The following is a 14,098-nucleotide window of genomic DNA, read 5'->3' as shown; positions in this document are numbered from 1 at the left end:
TCATATGCTTTCAATCTTCCAATTATATCTTCATATCTAGTCTTCTTTAAATCTAAGACTTGTTCGAGAGAAGCTATGATATGAATATACTTGGATCTTGGTAAACTATTGAGAAACTTCTTGACAAGATTGTTCTCTTCAATAGTTTGTCCAAGTGATGCATCTTTTGAGGCTATCTCTGATAGCTTTCCTGCAAAGCTATCAATAGTATCAGTGTCTTTCATCTTCACTCTTTCAAATTAAGACATTAAGGTTCGCATACGGGCTTCTTTAACTCGATCAGCTCCGAGATTACGTGCCTTTATTGCATCCCAAATTTTCTTTGAAGTTTCATGTTCACCAACTTGTAGAACAAGACATTCTGGTATTGCTTGAAAGGGTAAACCTATAGCGATGTTGTTCTTATCTGCATCATCTGTTCCTGGTTCAATTGTATCCCACACCTTGTAGATTTTCATCAGTACCTTCATTCTTATGGCCCATACTGTGTAGTTTGTGGCGTTGAGGATTGGAACTTGTATTGATAGTGGCGTGAACTGTTTTGCACCCACAATGGTGGTTTCGCTTTCCATGGCTCAGAAACAAGCTCTGATACCAATTAATGGCAACTGCAAGATGAAACTTAGCTTATATAAAGACAAATCTCTTTATTGATGTTTAGAAAATCTCTCAAAACTAAACACAAGCTCTAATCTTGCTCATATGATCAACCACAACTTTGGTGATCATATATATATAGAACTATGAATTCCTTTTCCTAGTCCTATTACCTTATTACATGTCTTCCCTTTTCTTAGAACTAGATGACTTCTAATTCCCTTAGGATTACATCAATTTCCTAATCTTGTCCTAACCAGCTTGTTAGTGACTTCTATGTTGAAGTTTAACCAACATTAACTACTTATTTTAGGGTAATACAAAATCCTCACTTTGTTTTTTCTTTCTTTTTGTTGAACAAATTGAATTTCACTAAACCAACTCAGCCTTTTGAGAGAGGCTAAACAACCATTCAGATTCGGAGGTCAAAACATGTTACATTTGTTTGAGGCTAGACAACACCAAATAATTTAACAACACTTTACAAGACAGAGAAGTTAGGATCAGCAAATAATCTATCCACTGCTTAAAAAATTTCAATAATAATTAAGAACGTCCACAATCATACGAACAAACTAAGATCCAAAACCAAACAAAAAACTAAAAGAATTTGTATTTGGGGGTGTTCAAACACAACGGGTGTGGAGCAAATTATAATCGAACACAGGTTTAATCTCCACCTGAAACTCGGTGAACATATAATCTTCGTCTCATTCACAGGCAAACATAGTATTTAAACCTGAATGGGGCGTAGATAATACTCACGTCTGGTACCGGACGTACATAATAATTACGCCCCCACATCAAACGAGTGCAACTGCAACCCCATCATCAGTGAGTAGCAAGCTCGATCTGAAACGATCTGGAACTGTCTGAATATGTCTGAGTCGGTGGCCGACTCAGATATCCGAGTCCTATTTTTTGCTTTAATGTTCACACTGAAAAATATATAGAAAATAAAAATTGGGTGGAAAATAGAAATCAGTTTCCTCCTTGAACAAGAAAATCTCATTAAATTACCCAACAAGAAGCCCTCTAGAGAGACACATCAAAAAAAAAAAAAAAAATCAAAATCAGGGGTTTTGTTAGAAATTGAATCATCATCATTCGGGATAATGGCTTCTTCTTCAGAGGATCAATTGAAATTGAAATTACAGGATTTACAGAAACAAATTGGGAAAAAACTAGTGTTTGAAGAAGCTGTTTCCAACATCAAATCTTTGATGATCGAAAATTATCCCTCTGCTTCTCCATCTCTTCGCCAACTGGTAAGTAAATTGATGGGTTTATTTTTTTTATTGATTTTCTCTGGTAAATTTGAACTTTTTTGAGCAATTTTGGATTTTGTGAATAGAAAATTGAAATTAGGGCAAAATTTTGGATGATTTTGTCAAATTGTATGCAGTTGTGTAATTGATCTGTAGTTGAGCTTAAATTTGTGATATTTTGATGCAATTTAATGAGAATTTGGGGGATTAGGGATGAAATATTGTAGTTAGGAAAGTGGTGGTGGTGAAAGTAGTTAGATTGAGTTTATCCTGTGGTGGTGGTGCTGGTGGTGGTGGGAATACTAGTTAGATGGATCTGGTGGTGTGGTAGTGCAAAATAATAGGTAGAGGTGGGAATACTAGCAAAATACTTGTTATATACATGTAATGGTGGTTAGATGGAGGTGGTGGAGGTGACAGTGGTGATTAGATAGAGGTGGTGGTGGCGGTGGTCGTGATGTATATGTGGGGCTTATTAGTAGCATATTTTATGAAATTCTAGGAGAACTGCAAAAAATTATAAGCTGTAATTGGAACTGCACTGATTTAAGCGTATACCGGAGTTGGAAATTTTGATTTGAAAGGTAAATTCACGTTTTTCTTTTACTTGCATTTGCAGATATATACTGTGGTTTGTCGTGTTGCTACAGTTTTACAGACTAGATATACAGCACCTGGGTTCTGGTTTGCTGGTAAAGAACTTTTCGAACAAGCCGAGCGTCTTGTTACTGAATCTTCTGAAAGGCAACATTTGAAATCTTGTATTGCCAGAGCTCGTGAACATTTGCATGAGAAAGAGAATCAGCCTGAGGTATCGGAATCCAACAGAGGTATATATTGCACTTAGCCTTCTTAACAGTTGTTGTTACTCATGTTCATGCTCTAGAAAAATTCTCATGAGACTTATCGTAAGCGATGAATTTTTGATTAAGTCCTGAATTGTGTTCGATCAAACAGGTCCGTCAAGGTATCTATTTGAAGGGCATCTTACGGTGGATCCTGAGCCACCAAGACCTCAATGGTTACAGGCGCAAGATTTTCTTAATGTTATTGCAGCAGGAGCAGAAATATCTCAAGCAGCAAGGGAGACCTTTAACACTACGGAAGCTGCTTCTTCACTAATGGCAGATTTGGCTACTAACATGAATTTTGGCGAAGGCTTTCCAGATCTGGATGCTGCAATTGAAGCTTCACTTCAGGTATTTTGTACTGTTTGATTTTCATGTCACATTCTTAGGGTAATATAGATCATTTCCACCCTTAACTTTGATATTCCTGTTTGGAAGTTAAAGCGCTCTTATCATTTGATCCCTCTGTTTGTGACGACTGCATAGGCAATTGGCGCTGGAGGACCCCAAAGACCACCACCGGCTAGTAAAGAAGTTGTGAAAAAGCTTCCCATAATCACTGTAACAGAGGAAATATTGGGGAGGCTGGAAATCAACACAAAGTGCTCCGTTTGCCAAGAGGAATTGGTCGTTGGTGACAAGATGCAGGAGTTACCTTGCAAACATTTCTATCACCCGCCTTGTCTAAAGCCTTGGCTGGTAAACTATTCCAACTTTTTTCCAAAACTTGTAAACTAAAATGATGGATTTCGAATTTTCCCTATTGATTTGCACACTGATCAATAAACTTTTGTGTACATGATAGGATGCACACAATTCCTGCCCAGACTGTCGATACGAGTTGCCAACAGATGATCACAGTTACGAGAGGAGGAAAGAGAGAGACAGGGAAGCTGAAGAAGAGCGCAAGGGAGCTGCAAATGCGTTACGTGGTGGTGAATTCATGTATGTTTAAATTTTTAGCGGGGATGGATATTGTGATATCTTCAAGTTATTGTGAACTTTGGTGTAAATTTATGACATTTAAATTACAACAAATATATCTGTTTAGATCAGAGTTTACAAACACCCCCACCCCCACCAACTCCACCAAGTCCATGCCCATCTCCACCAGCACCAGGCTGTGGATGTGGATGTTGTAACACAGATATTAATATTCAGATATCAATAAAATCAGGTGGTAGGTACTTGTAATGCATTGTAACTAGTAACCACAATATAGTAGTTAAATGTGGATGCAGTTGCAGTGGCTGTCATTGGGTTCCATGGAAGCCGAAGCACTGCTTGAATGAAGAATTAAGATGTTAAATATTACCTAGTGATTGCAATGAATCTTTGCTTATAATTAGTCCACGGAGAACACATGTATTACCTCCCCCTGGCCTAATTCATTATTATAACAACTATGAACAAATTGAATTTAACTTTTAGATTGATAAAGGGCATATGCCCTCCCTCCCTCACTTTTTCATATTTGGGGAATCCTATTGTCAAAAGTTCATCATTTCTTAACAGTAGAAATTGTAAAAACCAAGATACAGCTGGGAGTTTCAACTATGACTTATGGATAGGAATCAAGACTATGACCTAGCCGTAATACTGGGAAAACACTGTATAGGGCTAAAAACTATGTGATGAAAATTTTGTAGTTTTTAGAGTCAACTTACGGATAAGAATTTATCATTTCCCAACATTACTTACTAAAATAAGTATTACTAACCTACGGCTACGAATGATGGATTCCTAACCCTAAATGAATTAGTCTCGACAACCCAGACAACCTAAAAATTATAAATTACATGATCTTAGATAAACCAGACAATGTGGGGAATAATAATCTCAATACAAAATGAGTATTACACAATGTGAAATTAATAATCTCAACACAAAATAAGTATTACTAACCCAATATTACTGACGTACGACTACGAAATGATAGATTCCTAGCCGTAAATGAATTAGTCTCGAAATCTTTCACCATCTGTCTATTTCTTTAGTTATGGGCATCCAATTCAAAACTAATTGGAGAGGCCCTAAGAATTATTAATCGCAAGATCTTAGATAACTCAGACAATATGGAACTAATAATTCCAACACGCCCCTCACGTGTAGCCATTTTGGGTTTAACATGTAGATGATAAATCGGATAACGCGAAATAAAGGTGCACTCAAATGATTCGACACAAAAAATAGCCCGAAACTCTGATATCATGTTAGAAGGTGATGAGTGGAGAGGCATGTTAAAAGACGATGAGTGGAGAGGCCCTAAAAATTATAAACCGCATAATCTTAGATACCGCGGATAATGTGAGACTAATATTGGGAGTTGTTGTTTTCTTCTTCTACTACTCTTGGCAATTATTTGCATCTCCGGTGGCGGTACATATGACAAAGCCATTAACTCGTCTCATAACTAATTTAAAAAACTGCTCTTGCTAATTAGATCTTATTGCATGTATGATGTTGTAGCTTGTAGAGACGGCAGTAGATGAACAAGTCATACTCGAGGACATCTCGGCAGCTCCAAATCCGGAATGTCAAAATGGAGAGGTACACAGCAACATGATTTACATTCACACACAAGAGTGCATTTGTTGCCAAAATTGGTGCGTCGTCCGCAGCTAGCTGTACTAGTTCAGTTATTAAATCAACCTTGTATGCATGCACTATGGGCGGCCCAAGAGGTGTAAATTGGGATGTGTCAGCACGAGCACAACCCAGCATAGCACGCTAAAATCTGAGCCCAGTCCAACCCAGCACGGCCCAACATGTTAGTTTCGTGGATTGTGCTGGGTTAGTCTAATCGGCACAGTAGCACAGCACGCGGCACGGATAAGCACGTGGTCCAGCACAACACGTTAAGAAAACACGTCATAGCATGCACAAATACACCATTTAACAAGGCATAATACATCACATTTTTTATATATTTCATAACAGAGTCACTGTTCTAGCTAGTTTTTGACATTTTATGTTGGCTTATTTATAACAACACATATAATATCTTAATATTTGGAAAATATACTTCAATATCGTTGTTATAATGTCGTCATCTATATTTGACTAGAACATTAATTTACATGACAATAATCCAATTTTATATTTGATGGGTTATTTCTTTTCATTTAATAAACTTGTTAATTTTACTTGAAATAATTTGAAATGATATGTTGTCTATTTAAATTCTCGCGGTAATGTTAAACTTAATGTATACATTAAGTGATTTCAAATTGTTTATAACACGTGTACCAGCACGACACAACACGTTTATTCGTACGCTGTGCCTAGCTTTTGACTAGTAAAGCACAGCACGTGAAGCGTGTGCGGGGCTATTCCCGGCCGGCACTTTTTACACCTCTAGGCGACCCCTGTTCTTCATGTGCTTGCTCGACTATCAAAATATTACCTACCTGGCCTGCCCGTCTCCAAAATGTTTCATAGATACTCAATGACCAGGTCCGCCTGACCTATTCAACTTGACAAATTAACTACATGGACCGGGCAGCAGGGCCTGGCCCGTAGTACACCCATATGTAGAGGAAGGAATTAGGGTTAGAGATTTGATTTTCTATATATATTTTGGATTTGCAACTTCTTATTATTCAATCTTTTTTTGTGAGTTAAACATGCGGCGGTAACTTTCAATGTTACCATCCGCTTGTTAAATTTTTTTCTTGAGTTTAATCATATTTTCTTTTTCATATATTTTTATTTAGGAAAAATTGGGAAACTGCCCCAATTTGGACTGCAATCTTGGAAAAATGCCCCAACGTTAAAAAAAGTTGGAAAACTGCCCCACTGTTAGAAATCTCAGTTAACTCCGCGTGTGCGAGTTCTCACGTGCCAAAAAAGACAAAAATACCCCGAACCGCTAAGATGTTGCCACGTATGCGAAAGATCTGACGGACTGAGATGAAGAAGTAAGCACGTGACTCGCACGTGATATTCAGTGAAGTTCATCTACGAGACGTGTCACCGTCCAGTCACGACACATGTCACCTACGTGTTGACTTCTTATGGTGAGATGTGTCACCGTCACACGTGATATCTCACATGGTTGTAAGTTCTGCCCTAAAAGATATCGAGAAGATATTTTCTTCTTTGTTTCATTTAGATCTAACCAGAGACGAGAGAGGAGAAAGAATGAGAAGAATATTAGGTAAGGTGACTGGCACTACAATTTCATCTCGATTGAACTCGAAATTTTTTAACTGTTAATGATTAAGATTCTTCTCTTAATGTTACAGCGATGAAAGATCCTGAAGAACATACTTAGAGACGATGAAAGTATAAGTTTGAAAAATTTGCGGTTTAATTGGTCGATAAACAAGTAAGTTATTGAAACCCAATCGTTGTTTATGCTTGAATCAGATGATATTTTGTGCTAATTTGTAAACGAAATGAAATTATAATTTAAGGGTTTCATGAAATTTTTTTTTCTTTTGTAATTTAGGGTTCAATTTGTGTGAAACTGAAAGTTTTGATTGTTATTTAACATGAGTTGTATGTAATATTTTGACTTGCTGGTGCGGATTTTGACATGCATGTATTGAATTTTGTTTGTATATATATCAGGGTAATATGGATAGGAACATCAGAGTTACTGTGAGCAATGGAAATAATAAGTTTACACCTATGTATTTTCCAAATGTTGTTGCTGGTATTAGTGGTCTTGGGTTTATATAAATGGTGAAGGATAGGATGATCAAAATGGGTATGGAAGAAAAGTTTAACCTTATGTTGTTTGATAAAGAAAATTTTATGTGTGAAAAGGAAAATGACTTTATTAAAATGTGGAACAAAGCTGTCCCAGATGAAGATGGATTTGTTGAGTATAAAGTGTTTATGGTTGATGGTGATGTACCATTTGGTTGTGGCAGTGATAAGGTAAATAGTTCAGTTGGTGGTGCACACAGTGGCAGTGGTAGTGGTTTGTCTAGTCTACATAGTACTCCTCCAAAAAAAAGGGTTAGTAAGAAGCTTAATGTTAGGAAGAGTCCAAGACTAGCTGAACTATCTAAGAAACAGTCTACAAAGCAGCAACAGAATACAGAGTTCAGGCCAACTAGATTGAACTTTGGTAATGAAGATGTGCCTGAAGTTATGACAACACAAGCTAGTGTGGCAAACAATATACATGATCAGCAAGAAACGGAGTTCTGGGATGATGCTGTTACACAATGTTCAATTATTGAAGATGCTAATATTAGTGAAGACCCAGTGAATCTGCAGAATGAAGCGGAAGATCAGTGTCATCCAGATGATAGGCCAGAATTTCAGTATGATCTTAGTGCAGATGATGAGGACGATGAAGACGAAGACGAAGATGCTGTTGATAGTGCCTATTATGAAGAATTTTTGTCCAAGTTTTTTAATAATGAAGATGTTAGGGATGGAGTTGGTGATGTGGAATGGAATTTGGATGGGTCTGGTGATGAGATTTTGCCTGATAATGGTGGGGATGGTGATGAGAATTTAGCTGGTGGTACTAGTGGGGCTGGTGATGAGAATTTAGCTGGTGGTACTAGTGGGGCTGGTGATGAGAATTTAGCTGGTGGTACTAGTGGGGCTGGTGATGAGAATTTAGCTGGTGGTACTAGTGGGGATGGAGATGAGAATTTTGATGGTCATCAGTATGAGATGGATGAAGATGAAGATGAAGAATGGGAAAAAGACTATGGTGGCTATATTGGGAAACAAACTCTGATAATGGAGAATGAAGAAGCACCTGACCCTGAACCTGGTGTGTTGTGTACTAAAATGGCATTTCCAGACATAGTTGCTTTCAAGAAACATCTAAGAGAATATGCAGTACTGAAATTTATGCAGTATGAAATTAAGAAGACAGATAAAGAAAGATGTTATGATGTTTGCAAGTTCAGACACATCAATGACTGTGAATGGAATGTGAGTGCAAGAGCAATTCCTAATTGTAAGACTGTAACTGTCAGGAGATGCAACTTAGAACACAAATGTAAGAGGACTGGTGCTGATAAAAACCCAAAATGTAATTCTAGATTTGTAGCAGATTACTTGTTGAAGACAATGACTGCTTCCACTTCTTTGAAGAAGGGTAGAAAAATCATGAAAAAAATCATTTGGCCCCAATTAAAGGTTGACATACCTTATTGGGTTGCAAATGATGCAAGGGTATGACATTTTTTAACATTATTTCTTCTTCAGTTTATTGGTTCTTTGTTTAAGAAATTCACATGGCTAACTTAAGTGAAAATTCAATTTTTTTGTGTAAACAGAATCTGGTCCTAGGCAAGTTGAATGGCACTTTTGAGGAAAGTTACACCAAAGTTCCACAACTTTGTACTGCTGCTACAACTTTGAACCCTGGAAGCATTGGCCACTTCACTTATGCCAAAGATGGAGATGTTGATAGATTTGAGAGTTTATTTATATCATACAGCGCACAACTTAAAGGATTCTCAAATGGTTGTAGATTGGTTATAGGGCTTGATGCAATGCACTTGACAGGTAAATTAGGTGGTGTAATGATGGCTGCTACAGGTTTAGATGGTGAAAATATCATATTCCCAATTGCTATGGGTGTTGGTACGGCAGAGACAGAGGCTAATTGGTACATTTTCTTGAAAGAATTGAAGACACAAATACCAGATCAGTATGGATTGACATTTATCTCTGACAGACAAAAGGGTCTTACCGAGGCAGTGGCTGAGTTATTTCCACTGGCAAATCATAGGTTTTGCTTTAGGTAATACAACTTATGTTTATTATTTGTACCACAACAATTTTATTTTGGATAATTTGGATAACCGTTTGTTACCTTTTTTGCAGACATCTATACCAGAATTTCCAGAACAATGGATACAAAGGGGAAAAACTGACAACCTTCTATGGCAGGCTGCGAAAGCCTATAAGTATAGTCACTGGAAGGTACGTACTATTTGTAAATTTGTTGTACTTTTTTGTGGTAATTGTCAGTAGTAATTTACTACACCTATTACATATTTTTTAGGTACATATGGATGAAATGCTAGAAGTTAATAGTGATGCACATGAGTATTTGATGGATTTGGACCCAAAACACTGGGCAAGGTCATGGTTCCCACACGATGTTGCTTGTGAACATATAAATAGCAATTTTTCAGAAAGCTTTAACAACATGGCTAAAAAACTTAGAAAGAAACCTATCATCAAGTTGGTCACCATGTACACACAGTTGGTTTTGTGGATTGTATTACAAGAGAAGGAAACTAGCTCAAACATGGCAATCTGGTACCTGCTGCCAAAGATCTCATTGAGGTGATGGAGTCCCTTAGAGGAAACTTTGATGTTGACCCTGCAGAAGAGATGAAGACATATGAGGTGACTAATAAAATCACAAAGAAGGTCTTTACTGTTGAAATTGAAGAAAAAACTTGCACTTGCAGACAATGGCAACTAAGAAAATTTCCATGTGTGCATGCTACCTGTGTTTTGCATAGATTGAATCCCAATTGGGCAATGTGAGTAATCTTTCACAATAATAATCCCTACAATTTATAGAATATAGAGCTCCAATGAATGAGTGGTGTGTGTTATAGGTTGCAGTAATCAATGAATGGGTTATTTATGTTTGCAGGTACTGTAGTAAGTATTATACTGTGGACATGTATAGGACCACTTACTCTTGGTCAATAACTCCACTAGGAGACATTGATGAGTGGGAAAGTCAGGTGACCTTTATTGCTTGTTTTGAGAATCTTTTTTTAAATAACATTATCTTATTTTTACTTTTTCTTTATAATTTTTTTTGTTTTCTTTCTAGATCTAGGTATATAAAGAATACTGAACATAATCCCTTTCTTCATCTTGTGTAGTCTAAGGTGGATCTGGTTGCTCCAATCAGATTAAGAGATCCTGGAAGACCTTGTGTAAGAAGGAAGAAATCTTGGATGGAGAAGAATAAACAAAGCAAACCTAGGAATTGTAGTACATGTGGTGGTGATGATCACAACAACAGAACATGCAAGGGTGGGCCTGTTGGATCTAATCCAAAGAAGAAAAGAGTGAGAACAGAGATTCTTGTTGATGGAGATACTATTGTTGTAGGAACTATAGACACAAAGAAGATCAGGAAAAAATCTGCATTAAAATCTGCATCAGCAACTGCATCTTCAAGCAAAAGTGCTGCTGCTGATAGAGCTACATCAACCTCTGCTGCTGTTGTTGCTGGATCTACATCTGCTGCTGGATCGAAAAGGAAGGCAAATGGAACTGCTGCTGCTGCACGTTCAACTTCTGTCCCTAAAGCTACATCTGTTGCTGGATCGAAAATGAAGGCAAATGGAACTGCTGCACCTTTGACCTCTGCCGCTAAAGCTACATCTTCTACTGGATCGAAAAGGAAGGCAAATGGAACTGTTGCACCATCAACCTCTACAACACCATCTACATCTGTTTCAAAGAAGGTAACTACTGCACCAACCACCTCTTCCGCAGGTGGTGCTGGTTCTTCTTTAGCTGCTGGTTTGTTTAGTCAAACTTACCATGGCACAGTTAACATACAGAACCAGACAAATAATATTTGTGAACCATCATCAAAAAGGCAAAGAAAGCCTAACTCAAAGTATGTCTAGTCTAGTTTTTCTTTGTTCTAGTGGTCAGTGGTATTATGGTTGTATTAAGACTTACGGTTATGTTATGCTTCCCAAAAACTTTGAAGACTGGCTATGTTATGCTTCCCAAAAACTTTGAAGACCGGTTATGTTATGTTACCTAAAGATAATATGGTTGTAATATATTATGGTATTATGGTATGGCCTTTATTATGGTATGATGGTATGGTCTTTATTGTTATAAAATTAGTAGTGCAATTCATATGTTATGCTTACATAATGAAAGCATTTTACTTTCAAATTGTTCACGTAGAGCATTTTCCTGATCAGCAAATTTCTTGTGCTGTGCAACAAAGTGTGCATCGGAAATCCTTTGGAATGCCTTGCATTCTTTACATGACACGTGGAAGAATCTGGTAGTGTTATCAATCAACGGCTGTAAGCATTTACTCCGGCGACGTGTCGCAATTTGAGACAATGGTCACAGAAGTCAAAATGGGAAAAGGTAATATTATTTTGGTAATTTCACTGAATATCACGTGCGAGTCACGTGCTTACTTCTTCATCTCAGTCCGTCAGATCTTTCACATACGTGGCAACATCTTAGCGGTTCGGGGTATTTTTGTCTTTTTTGGCACGTGAGAACTCGCACACGCAGAGTTAACTGAGATTTCTAACAATAGGGCAGTTTTCCAACTTTTTTTAACGTTGGGGCAGTTTTCCAAGATTACAGTCCAAATTGGGGCAGTGTCCCAATTTTCCCTTTTATTTATTGTATGAGCAAATCTTTATGTGATCGATTTTTAGATTCAGATAACTAGTGATCTTAGCTAAAGTCAGACGAAACCCTTGCAAAAAATTATGAACAAGCGCCAAGCTCCTCTTTGATCCATTGGTCTTAGCAGTATTTTTCGGTTGATTTGCAACTTGCTCGTAGGCTCGGAACTGAATCACAACAATGGTCTCAATTAGTTATGCTTATCCAGGTCAGACTAAAGCATTACATCTTTGTGAACAAGCGCAAGCTCCGCGGACTGTTCGTTGGATTGTTTTTTCCAGTTTTTGTTGTTGGGATTCTTGCAACAACTAGAGAAAACGACGTTGAAACAGCCACTAGAAGCACTGGATCTAAGGAAGCCCGCGCTCGCCCATAGGCTCGGAAATGGAATGGATGTGATTATGCAGATCTATGTGCTAGCAGCTATAAGGCACTTCTTAGCAGCTCAAGTCAGACTACGCTTTGCAACATTGTGAACATGTGCAAATTTCCTTTGCCCCAGTGCTTCTGAGACATGTTCGGTGGATTCTTTGCAACCAAAGAAATCCACGACGAAGCGTTATTGGAAGCACTGTGTCAAGGTGAGCCTGCTCTTGTAACAATTAAAGAATCACGATGGATCAAGGAGAGCCTGCCCTTGCTCGTAGGGTCCGAACTGCAATAATGGTCCCATATCATGCATGCTCTGCTATGGAAAAACTCAATAAGCAGCTCTTTGTCTATGCAAGAGCATCGTTGTGTTGCGTTGGAATATAACAGTTGATGCTCTTTTGACCCCGATTTTTTTACGATGCGTTTCAGCATCACATGACCCAATCTACACTCCAAGCTGGAGTTGAAACGCATTCTAAAAGAAAATTGGTCAGATCATACACTCCAAGCTACCCTGAAGCTCTTCTATGTGCGGAGGTTGACGAGAAAGCAAGAGAGGACGAGGACAACAGTTAAAATTATAGCTTTCCATTACACTGGAAATGTATGTTGATGTAACAAACTCATAGCCAAGGAACTAATTGTCGTATTTTCCTTTCAGATCCAAAGGTTTGTAGTATTTTCCTTTTGGGGGGCTCTTGAGTCTTGAGCCGTAAACCTCTGTTGTATGGCACTATGGATATTGGATAGCATTTTATAGCAAAAGGCTATGAAAAATTCAAGTAGTTAGCGCCCATTATTGGCTTTAGCTATATGCAAAACTGGAATGCCAAAATGGAGACATATTTTACCTTCACACACGACTGCACTGATTGCCAAAATTGGTGCGCAGCTGACTGTACTATTAAATTGCACACCGTATGATGGACACCCGACAGGTGAAAATACTAAGTGGTGTCAATTGGTGTTGATACAATGAATACAATGAAAACAGAAACAGAATAAGCTCCTCTTATGGAAAAATTAAGATGTCAAATACATGTCTGGTGCTCGCCTCCACCCATCACCACCGCCTCCTAATAACCAATAATATTTAGTGAAACATGTCCAAATGTTTGAACGGATTTTGGATTATCAAGATACTCAATGACCAGGCCTGACCATCCAACTTGACTAACTAAATGGATCGAGCAGCCCGGCCTGCCCTACTATAAATCTATATCTAGGAAGGGATTAGGGTTAAAGATTTGATCTTATCATACCTAGTTGTTACCGCATATAGACATTTCACAATCTATATATATATATATCTTTTATTCCTGGTTTAACCGGCGGCCGTAGCTTTCAATGCTACCATCCGCTGGTTTATTTTCTCAGGCAGATTTTCTTTTCTTGAATCTTTATTTAGTATAAATGTGTTTGCAGATAACCAGTGGATCGATCTCAGCGTCAGACTAAAGCTTTACAAAATTATGGACAAGCTCCATTGGTCTTGGTAGTACTATTCGACGGATTTCTTTACTAAAACCAACGGATCAAGAAGAGCCTGCGCTCGCTCGTAGGCTCCGAACTGAATCACAACAGCTGTGCGAAGTTTGCTACAGATATGTTCTTCAGTCTCCTGGAGTCTCGTTGAAGTGCCGCAAGAAGCGTTTCGCAGCAAAT

At 38.0% G+C, this 14,098-nt stretch overlaps 1 protein-coding gene across 1 annotated transcript; it reads left to right on the top strand.

The window, feature by feature from the left end:
* Window positions 1-1,591: 1,591 nt before the first annotated feature.
* LOC113326030 (E3 ubiquitin-protein ligase AIP2-like) lies at window positions 1,592-3,910 on the top strand. Its single transcript, XM_026573841.1, has 5 exons — window positions 1,592-1,865; window positions 2,485-2,695; window positions 2,823-3,064; window positions 3,200-3,412; window positions 3,519-3,910. The coding sequence occupies exons 1-5, from the start codon at window positions 1,713-1,715 to the stop codon at window positions 3,666-3,668; spliced, it is 969 nt and encodes a 322-aa protein (XP_026429626.1). The 5' UTR covers window positions 1,592-1,712; the 3' UTR covers window positions 3,669-3,910.
* The last annotated feature ends 10,188 nt before the right edge of the window (window positions 3,911-14,098 follow it).

Source organism: Papaver somniferum, unplaced genomic scaffold (assembly GCF_003573695.1).
Source record: "Papaver somniferum cultivar HN1 unplaced genomic scaffold, ASM357369v1 unplaced-scaffold_10, whole genome shotgun sequence".
Lineage (NCBI taxonomy): Eukaryota > Viridiplantae > Streptophyta > Magnoliopsida > Ranunculales > Papaveraceae > Papaver > Papaver somniferum.
This window is presented reverse-complemented; position numbering and strand designations above follow the sequence as displayed.

Bases quoted from the DNA above. Each gene is read 5' to 3' on its own strand.
- LOC113326030 (XM_026573841.1), top strand. From the start codon at position 1,713: ATGGCTTCTTCTTCAGAGGATCAATTGAAATTGAAATTACAGGATTTA. The intron at 2,696-2,822 runs GTATATATTGCA...TCGATCAAACAG, and splicing joins GGTATCGGAATCCAACAGAG to GTCCGTCAAGGTATCTATTT. The intron at 3,065-3,199 runs GTATTTTGTACT...ACGACTGCATAG, and splicing joins CAATTGAAGCTTCACTTCAG to GCAATTGGCGCTGGAGGACC.